The sequence below is a fragment of the Mesitornis unicolor genome, unplaced genomic scaffold (assembly GCF_000695765.1).
Source record: "Mesitornis unicolor isolate BGI_N332 unplaced genomic scaffold, ASM69576v1 scaffold28243, whole genome shotgun sequence".
Classification (NCBI taxonomy): domain Eukaryota; kingdom Metazoa; phylum Chordata; class Aves; order Mesitornithiformes; family Mesitornithidae; genus Mesitornis; species Mesitornis unicolor.
Window position 1 is genome coordinate 14,694 of NW_010174399.1, and position 10,001 is coordinate 24,694.

Below are 10,001 nucleotides of genomic sequence, written 5' to 3' on the forward strand. Positions count from 1 at the left end.
CCTCTTTGCTAGCCAGCTCCATGTCCTTATAAACACAGTCTTTTCTCCTGCTTTTTTTTTATTTATTAGCTCTTCCGTGTTATAAAACATAATGGGAACTTTCAGACCAGCTTCTGAACAGGTCTCTGATGTGCTTCTCTCTTTTATGGCTCAAGTACAACAGCAATCGCAGACATTAACATGCTTCTTTAGAATGAAATGTACATTTGAATAGCACCCAGCTGGAGGAACATGCTGAGCTTCTTGCAGAGCTGGCTACAGCCCGCCCAGAAACCCCAGAAAAGGGGTGGTGGGTGCCCAGAGTCTGCCTGCAGCCCCCTGCACACAGGGGAAGGAGGTGGCAGGGAAGCCATGGTCAGGGTGAGGGAGGGTCAAGGTGGATGCTGGGGACATGGTGAGACAAAGTCTTTTAATGCCAGCCGTTTGGGGCAGTCATTCCCTTCACGCCCACCTCTTGAAGCACTTGACGTGTTGCTGACAATATACACATTAGTAAAAGTAAGATGTAAGTGGGGATGCATGGGATTTCCTTGTCAGCAGAGGCTGTAGGATGGACAGAGACACCCCTCTCTGAGGCATGGGAGGAAGAAGTGTGCTGGGGTCCCCTCCTGTGTCTCAGGCTCCCTCGAAGCCTTCCCCCTCTATGGACTTCATCCCCTTGCACACAGCACTCCCACCCCAGGCTCTGCGTGTTGTGTCGGCCTTTTCTTTCCATCCCTCTGTGTGTCCAGGGCCCCAACCCAGTGCTGTGAGTGGAGCACTTCAGGCCCCCACCCCTCCCAGGTCACTTCTTGGGTAGAAATTGCCATTGCAAGTCTTTTCAGGGCTCATCAACCTTACGAGGGCTCCGACTTTGCAACTATCAGGACAGTCATTATTAATGCTGAGGAAACCTTGCTGTCTTTGCCAGCTCGCTCCAGTGATGGGAATGACAACGTACAACCACCAGCCTGCCTTCCTCCTGGTCAGGTGCAGGCCAGTGACTCCAGTGTTGTCCCACGGATCAGGGGTCTGTCTGCAGAGGGATGTGGAGAGCACGCCTGTCGGTCATGTCTGTGCTGTGTCCTCCTACTTTGCTGCAGCTGAGGGGCCAGGTGGCTGAAATGACCCCGTGGCACTGAAATGAGAATGCTGTCCCCATCACAGAAGTGTGGAGAAGAAAGAGTAGTAATTCCTGGTATCATAGCCTCTCTTCTCCCTGTGTGCCCTCATGGGCCAAGCCTGAGCACCAGCAGTGGATCTCCCAGCTGCGGGGCTGGGAGGAGAAGATGTGGCCTGGTGACACCAGCCCAGCAGCAGCACAGAGCATCTCTCCTGCATGTCCTCCACCAGGCAAACATGGTCCTCCTGGTCCCAGCAGCCAGGCTGGTGCCCAATTCCCTGCTGTTGGGGTGTGGTACCTCACAGCTTTGGGGAGAACAGGGTGTTTGTCTGAAAGGGGAAAGAGCTTGTACAGGGCATCCGAGCCAGGGTCCTGCCATGCAAGCATCCCTTGCCAGCACTGGTGTCCTGCGCTCTGCAGGAAAGCTCGATCCCAGGAGGGCCGGCAGCCGGGGATGGCGCTGATGTGTGGGTGGTAGCTATACGTGGCTCCCTTTGGAGAGATAAGCGATCAGCGCTACCACCACCCCGACGTACACTCCTGTGCCGATGGTTATGGACAGTGCAGCGAGGAAGAGAGCTCGGCGGGAAGCTGAACTGGCCAGATGGAAATCTCCTTTGGAGACAGCCTTGCTGGTCTGGAAGGAGAAGAAATGCTCATTGCCCACAGCTGTACCAACCTGGCCTTACCTGGCTCACAGCAAACGGTTGGTGCATGGGGTGATGGCTGTGTGGTACCAACCAGACACCAATAAACCCTATACAGAGACGTAATAAGTACTGCCCGGTCTCAGGGAGCTGACCCCAGACAGCACAGCCCATGGTTCTGGATGTGCTGCCTGATTTTTCCTGCATGGGGTGTTCAGCTGAAGCCCATAGAAGGACTGATGGAGCCAGTGATGGAGGCAGATGTGGGTGTTGGCTCTCTGGGCTGGTGACTTCCAGCTTCCCCAAGTGACTCTTGGCATTACCTACTATCTGTGTTCGAGCTGCCATGTGGAGATCACTGTGCACAGACACTGAATAGATGGTCCTTGCCTCAGTGAGTGAACAAAAGCAGTAGTTATAGCAAATGGAGCTAAATATAAATTGCACCAAGTACATCATCATGTGGAGAGTGCACTGTGCTACCCTGCACCACGTGGAAACGTGAAATCAGCCACTCCTTGGGATCTTAATCAGTTAAAGCTTCCCCTGCCTCTCACTGCCTCTGTGTCAGGTACTCATGTTATATACTTTTCCATTTCTGTTTCATCCTCTTGATTTAACTTCTTAGTGCCTCCCCCCCATCTATTCTTGGTACAGAAGCATCTGTGCAAACATAGAGTAAATCCCCTGGCTCTGCATGAATTATTCTGGGACAACAGTGACGGAAGTGAGCCCAGGCACTGGGCTAAGCCCTCGAGAAGGCAGCAGCTCCTCTGAGTTGGTGCAGCCCCATGGCCATCACCCTTTCCAACCTCTGCCAGCCTGGTGTTGGCTCACAGAGCTTAACCAAGGTGTGTCAGAAACAAGTGCAATGGAGGAGCTGTGGTGTGACATGGAGACCAGGCTCCCCTTTGTGTCCAGTCTCCAGAGCAGCCTGGCTGCCTGGGCATGAGCTACCTTGGACTGGATCATGGTGTAGGACCTCTGCACTACTGGAGAATGGGAGGGCAGGTGGGAAAATGCCATCTTCCTGAGTCCTCAGGGGTCTGGGAATGGCACAAAAGTGAGCCTTAAAGCCCAAAAGGTGCATGGTCCCCTCCGAGGGCTGCCATGGCTTGCAGGACCCTTGCTCCAGTTCTCAGTGCATGCAGGCAAGCAAAGGGATCTCTTACCCCTTGGGAGAAGTAGAAGGCAGCAATCCCCAGGGGCCAGAAGCAGCACAACATGGAGAAAAGGGCCAAGCCCAGGTGGTCCCGGGGAGGAAGCGTCAGGAAATGATCCTCACTTTCGCTGTCGCTGGAGGAGTCGCTCTGCAAAACCAGATGGGTTCAGCACACGCCCACCTCACTGAGCCACCCTGCAGCCTCGGCCCCTCTCCTCCCAGCTCCTGCTCTCTCCTGGCCCCAGCTCATATTCTCACACGTTTCCCACCTGCGAATTCAAGGAATGAGTTTCAAAAATATTTCTGCCTCCTCAGCCCAGTTTGATGAGAAAAAAAAATGTAGCTCAGCAAATTGAGGAGCGGAGCAGATTCTCGGCTCCCTGCCAGAGCAAATGCTGAGCTTGCTTGCTGGGGGTCTGGGATTTCCCAGATAGATAGTCTTAAACTGAAATATCTTGAGCTTTGGCAGAACTGGCTGTTTGTCAGCTTAAACAAACTTAAACAAAGTGCCTTATCCCCATCAGGGACTGGGAGATCAATATCCTGCGGAAGTAATTTAGCAAGTGAGGGAAAGCAGTTGAATTGGAGCCTCCATCACAGGGGCAACGTGTCCTGTCTCCTTAGTGAGTGCATTGCTCAGAGTGGCTGTGGTCAGCCCTCCTGCATTTGGGCACCACTTGGCCAGCTGCAGGCTGACCTGGAAGTGATGTGTCCTGGTGGAGAAGGCACCTGGTGGGGACACCCCTGCTGCCTTCCGAAAAGGCTGCACCACCGGCACTGAAAGCAGCAGAGCTGTGCTGAGTGATCAGACATCAGCTCCAGGGACTCGCTCCCACCTCTCAAGGTCTTGGATGATGGTCCCAGCCTCATGCCCAAACCGTGGTGGGGCATAGAGCGCGGCATGAGGCTGCTTTGTCAGCTCTCATTCCTCCTTTGCAAGATTAATCATGTCTTTATATATAAAGCTTTCTCTTGGCTGCTGCCGTCAAGCACGTGGATTTTGCTGTTATGCAAGGATTGCTATTTCCCCTTAACTTCAGTGCCACGGTAGTGGCAGGCTGCTCTTCTGAAAGGGTCCCCATATCCCAAGGGTCCTGCAGAGACGGCCCCACCTCCCCTTCACTCCCAGTGGCCATGCAGCCAGGCTGCCCTCAGCAGAGCTGACCTCCTTCTGGGGTCTGCAGTGAGGAAAAGGGTGCAGAAATGATAAGGAGGGAGAAATACTGAGTGCACAGGAAGAGACTGGTGAGGCAAGAGGTGGTAGGGTCTGGAGGGGAAGCTCTGGGGATAGAAGGGAGAATAAATGACCAAGAATTTGGGCTGATGGCCAGAGTTACCAGAGGAGGAGTTTGGTGCCATCCCACCTGGACAAGCTCACCTCATACTCCTGGAGCTCCTCTTCCTCCACCTCATAGGAGACAGTTTGGATGCGGATGTCACTCTCTACCAGGCAGGACCCTTGTGCCTCGTGCCCGTCGGGACCTTCGGGTGGGATCTCTTTGCTTTCTGTAAAAGTGGTCTCACAACTTTCCATCTTGCTGTCCTTGGCCTTGAGAGAGGTCTCATCCTTCACGAGGATGAAATTGGGGCCGTACAAGGCTTCAACGGCCAGCTGCAGGGAACTGGCATCCAGCAGCTGGTGAGTCCTGGCACCACCGGTGTTTTGGAAAATGTAGGAGTACAGTTTCCCTTGGCAGTGATGACTGGGGTAGTCCTGGCTGTGATGCTGGTGGTAAGAATAGCTGCTGTGAAGGTGCCCATTGGCCTTGGCCAAGAGTGGGTTTTGGAGCTCGCGTACGCTCTCCATGCTGCTGGCGGCGGGGAGGAGCGATCCTGTTGGAGCAGAGAGTGGGAGGGAGGAGGCTGGTATTTCAGCAAGGCAAGGGAGCAGAAAAGCCTCTCGCCCATGCGGAGCCGATGTCAAGACAAAGCTAGTGGGAACAGAAAGATTTGGCAACGCTGGAGAAAACAAGAGCCCTTCCCCCCTCTCCACGGCTTGAATGCTATCTCGGCAAACTGAGCATCTCTTCATCTCTCCCCAGCTGCTAGTAAGATAAGGATGCAGCCCTGCAACAGAATGATGTGATTCAGGCTGGGTTAAGATGAGGATTTGCTATATCTATAATGCATCTCGAGATGGCCACGTGCAGCCTGGCAGGAAAGGACCTACCTCACCTTTTCTGCTGGTTCACTATGTGTGCTGCGACAGAGCCTAGCAGACAGCACAGAAGTAGATAAGAGGCTGACAGCCACTTGAGGGGCCTCCCTGACTTCCCAAAGAGGAGGGTTGCTCAGCAAATTACAGCCTCCAGGCATTGCACATGCACCTAACTGGCTTTCAGGTACGCAGGAGGTTTTCTAGGGCTCTTTCAAGGCTGAGCTGGATCTGGGGCAAGTGTAGCGAGGCATCGAGGGGAGCCAGGAGGCTGCTGTGAGGACACAGAGGTGGCTTTTAGGCTGGGGTGAGGTGTGTCAGATGCTCAGCTGGCTCTGCGGAGGAACGCAGAGATGCAGAGGTGAAAGGGGAGACACCCCAGGGCTTGGTTCTCATTGAAATTATGACAATTTAAATAAAGGACCCGGCACATCAGACCCCTGTTTAAGCCAGCCCCACCTCTGGGTACAGCTGGCAGCCCTACAGCACTGGCTCTGGGTCACCGGCTTCAGAAAATGCCGAGTCCACAAGGGATCCTCAGCTACGAATGTCAACATGGGTTTCTTCCTCAGGAAAATTCACCTCCCTCCCTCCTCCATTTCAGAGTGCTGAAACCTTGTGCTGCTTTTTTTGTTCATGAATATTTCCGAGATGAAATATTTCAACCCCTTCTCTTCGGAGGAGCGTTTGCTATTTTGGCTTCCCAACCCATCTCAGCACAAAGAAAATGTGTAGTGAAATATCAGCGTTCCCCAGGAGAGAGGAACAATTACTTTGTGCTCTTCAGTACCAGAGCCCCGTGTTTTACAGCCACTCTCTAGCACATTCCCAGCTCCTCGACCGTGCCACCTTATTGCCTCACAACCCCAAATGTTCCTGTCCTCCTTAGAGACCTCTGTCACTGCCTCCTCTGCAGGATGCTGTGTAGAAGAGACACACATCCACCTGCTATAGGGCTCCCCAAAGTACACTAGGCTTTCTGACAGAAGACACATCACCTTGGCTTTACATCTGTCCTCAAGAAGAAAATCTAAAGAAAGAGGTTGGAGATGAAGACTCCAGAGAGTGAAAAGCCCAAGTGGTCCTGTCCCCTTGGCCAAACTCTGCCACACCAGATGGGTTTGAGTGCTGTACCCGGTTTTAAGTGTCCCTGTTGATGGGCTTTGTTTTGGCAGCAGTTGTCACACATTGGAAAGCTGCTAAGGAAAATGAAGCCATTCAAAAGCACTCCTGAGTTGCTAAAACTCTGCATGTTTTGGTGAATGTGCTCCACTTCTTCCTCCCCAAAATCATTCTCTGCTTTCTGCAGTCTCCCACCCTGCTAATAAAGCCTGTAATGGCTCGTGCAGCAGATGGCTGTTTAGTATTTTCAAAATATTTAAGGGAGATGCATATTTGTAGCACAGACGGTTTTACTTCCTGCACAGATCCAGAGAATCACAAAGCTTCATCCCTGTTTTCAGGCCAGGAAAGCATGAACCTGTTCTTTGCTTACCTCCACATGCAGATTAGATTTTCAATAAAATATCTTTCTTTTTAACGAAATGATTAGGAGAGACCAGTCACTGAGTGTCATTTGCGAGCAGCAGCCCAGCCAGGAGCAGAAGCTGAGCTCCAGCAACGTGACAGTTTTGGTAGGGTATCCACACCTTCCCTCAAGAAATTTTTCTGGCAGTGGGGAGGGATGGGATCTTGCTGGGAGCTGCTGGTGGGAGCCATCTCCAAATGTGCTGAGAAACGCTGGCAAACAGGCAGTGGGTGCTGCCTGCATGGAGGTTGCTGCTTAGCTCACCTCAGGTTTTGGCAGCGGGTTAGAGGTGGGGGAGAGCTGCACTGCAAAGCCCTGTGTTCACAGCACTGAGTGCTGGGTAACACTCGGAGTATTGTGGGGAAAGGGAAAGGAGCCGGGAGGAACTGGAAACCTAAAAGGCAGCTTGGGAGGCAGAAGGGAGTGTTTGGGGTGGTATCACTGAGCAGCGTGGGAGCCTCTGTGCAGCTGGACTGCTGCTGGACATGGACTCTGCTGGTTTTGGGCACCCTGAAGGATGCAAACAGGGTGGGAGATGGCTGGCTGACCTGGGCTGGGAAATACTGCTGGGAAAGTCTCCCTGAGTGTGGGGTGGGCAGGGCTATAGCTAGAAGATTTTAGTTGGTGCTAACAACTGTGATCCTTGTTCCTTCCAGGATTACAAAAGATTTCCCTGTACTAAACTCTCTTTTCCTTTTTGCTTTCCACCCTCAGGAGTTGGGGATGATGCTCTCCCTGGGATCAGGATGGGGCCACAATAGGGGCGAGGGGAAAAGTGGAGAAGGAGATATTGCTGTCCTTCTCATAAATATGCAAAGAGACCACCAAGTGCAGCTCTAGCACCCAGTTTTGGCATTTGTTGGCCGTGGGGAGGGAATACCAAGGTCATGGAATGCCTTCGGTGCTGTGCTCAGCCCTACTGGGAAGCAGCGAGGCTGAAACCTCCCTCTCTGATCGCTGATGTGAAGATCCCAGTGCCTGAGGGGTTAGAGATGCTTCCCACTCCTTAGTCACCAAGATCATGGCATCGCATAGAGACCACGCTTGCCTGTGCCCAGCAGGCTGGGTTTGCAGGTGGAGATGAGGGCCATCAAACCTCTAGAGATGGCATTAGAGAAGGAATGACAGTGGAGTGAGGGAAGACACGCACAGGGAAGAACAGAGCCAAACCAGCTCTGCTGTCGTCCCCAAACTCCGTTCAGTTTATCTGGATCCTCCAGTGAATTTAGCTACACGGGGACATAATAAGTAAGACTGGTAATAAAGTCTCCCTGGTAATAACCAGGCTTGAGGGAAGAGGAATGAAGCCAGCACATGAAAGCAAGGAAGCTGTAAAAGACAAAATTGGCGAAGAGCAGCCATTCTCCGTCTTCATTACCAGTGTGACTGGATAGCATGTGTAACCATCAGCCCCGCCGGGGCGGTCTGAGCACTACTGGCAGGAGGATGCACACATACAACTGTGCACACACACACACAAGCATGCACACACAGTGTGAGCCCAGGTGGAGGACACACCTCGTGCCCTGAGCTGGGCTATTGCTGCAGCCCTGCCATTGAGACTAACGACTTCTGGCTCCCCAATGAGCTGCCTCCTCCCTGCATGGCTGCTCCCATAACCAGCCAGTGGGGCATGGCCCCCCACGCTCCCCTGGCTGGTTGCAGTGGTCCCCAGCAGAGTGGGAAATGCACAACTGTGTTGCATACTCTCAGCTTCCCATGGCGAGTGCTGGTTGAATGGAGCCAAAATTAGGAATGAAAATAAAGATGTAGCAAATTCAGCCCTGTGCTTCACGGATCTCACTTCCACACCATGTCCCCTGAGGCAGTCCAGGTCCCCTTGGGACCATCCTGAGTGTTTTCTCTCCCACATGAGAGGTGCTCAGGTTGCCCCCGCCAGCAGCAGCGCAGCCCTCAGAGGGACCCTGGGCACAGATGCTGGCTATGATAATCCCAGTTAATGATGAATTAAGTAGCTGTTCCAGGAATCAATCATTATTTAATTGCTCTGTCAAGCAAACACTCTGCCTTGCTTCCCGGGCTCATTAGCAGGTTGTGACTGTATTACGTGTTCCCAGACTCCTGAGCGAGAAGGTTAGCCCAACCTGACCAAAGCCTTTCCCCTTCAGGACAGCACCCAATGAGGCTGATCCCCTCTGAGAGTGGTGCCCCACTGCGCTGCTGTGCCGCTCTGAGGGCAGGGGACAGCATGAACGCCTGTTCCTGACCTGACTGATAGGAAGCAGCATCACGGCCAGGTACAGCTGCCATAGCCCTGGGACAGAGGTGGAACTGCTGCAACAGGAGCTCAGGGGATGTGGCCAGTACTCTTCCTAGAGCCCAGTCCCCCCTAGAAGCTCTCAGGAGCTGCTTTGAGGCTTTTAGGCAGAGGCTCAATTCCTGACAGGGCACAGGAGGAGGCAGTAGCTCTTCCTCTGGGCATCCAGGCTTGCGATTCTGCCCGGGAGAAAACCAACTCACAAAGGCTGCTGAGAAGCAAAGGCAGAGCATTGCAGAGACGGAAGTCAACATTTGGGAGAGGGAACGTGGGGATGAAGGAAAGACTATGAGGACTTGTGGACACTCTGTCTGATGGATGGATCAAGCCCTCTCTCCCCTAGGAGCCTACACAGCATCAGGGATACCTGCCACATCCCAGCCTTGAGCCCTGCACAGCTCAAGGGGAGAAGGAAGCACTGCAGGCATGACTGCAGAAAGCAGCGTGCTCAGGACAGCAAGCAAGCCCTCCTATGGGTGCTTGTCTCCACGCTGCTGGTCCCACCTTGGGTGCATCACTGGTGTGCAGAGTAGGGGGGCTGTTCATCCTTGGGGTGTAATGAGGCCTTCACCCACCCTGGAAAAGGCCACTGCAGCAGGAGCATCAGGTGGCAGCAGTGGGAAGGAAATGGTGGGCAAGAGGCATGGGGCAGGGGAAGAAAAATTGTGTCTTAACCAGGCAGAGAGCTGGCCACAGGGAGCGGGAAGAAAAGGACCGTGGAGTTGCTGGAGGGGAAAGAGGTGGCAAGGACCAGAAGGGAAGGAAGAAGGTGACACGGAGCCTGTGGACACGGATTAGAGGGAGGATAGCTGAGGCATCTGTAATGAAGAGCATCTAATTCACAGCTTTGATGTGGCCGGTCTGATAGAACTGGAAAGGAGTGAATAAAGCGCTTGTTCTGATCTCCTGACAGGTAGAGAGCCAGTGCCTCGGCAATGGGCTCCCGGCTCCAACAGAGACTAAATTGCTCTGAGAATTGGGATGCGATGGGCTGCTTTTCAAGGTTCGCAAGTCAAATTGGGCAATTTCTAGGTGGAAATCGAGTCTTTATTCTCCCTGATAAAAACGTTTCTCTGCAGCGGTGCTTCACCCCAGCTGTGCTCAGAGCTAAGGCATTGCTCCTAATGGT

The 10,001-nt window shown here is 53.2% G+C and overlaps 1 protein-coding gene across 1 annotated transcript; it reads right to left on the minus strand.

Moving 5' to 3' along the window:
• Positions 1 to 1,580: 1,580 nt before the first annotated feature.
• On the minus strand, positions 1,581 to 4,739 carry SYNDIG1L (synapse differentiation inducing 1-like). Its single transcript, XM_010181034.1, has 3 exons — positions 4,290 to 4,739; positions 2,922 to 3,059; positions 1,581 to 1,739 (listed from the first exon to the last, which is right to left on the minus strand). The coding sequence occupies exons 1-3, from the start codon at positions 4,716 to 4,718 to the stop codon at positions 1,581 to 1,583; spliced, it is 726 nt and encodes a 241-aa protein (XP_010179336.1). The 5' UTR covers positions 4,719 to 4,739.
• Between the last annotated feature and the right edge of the window lie 5,262 nt (positions 4,740 to 10,001).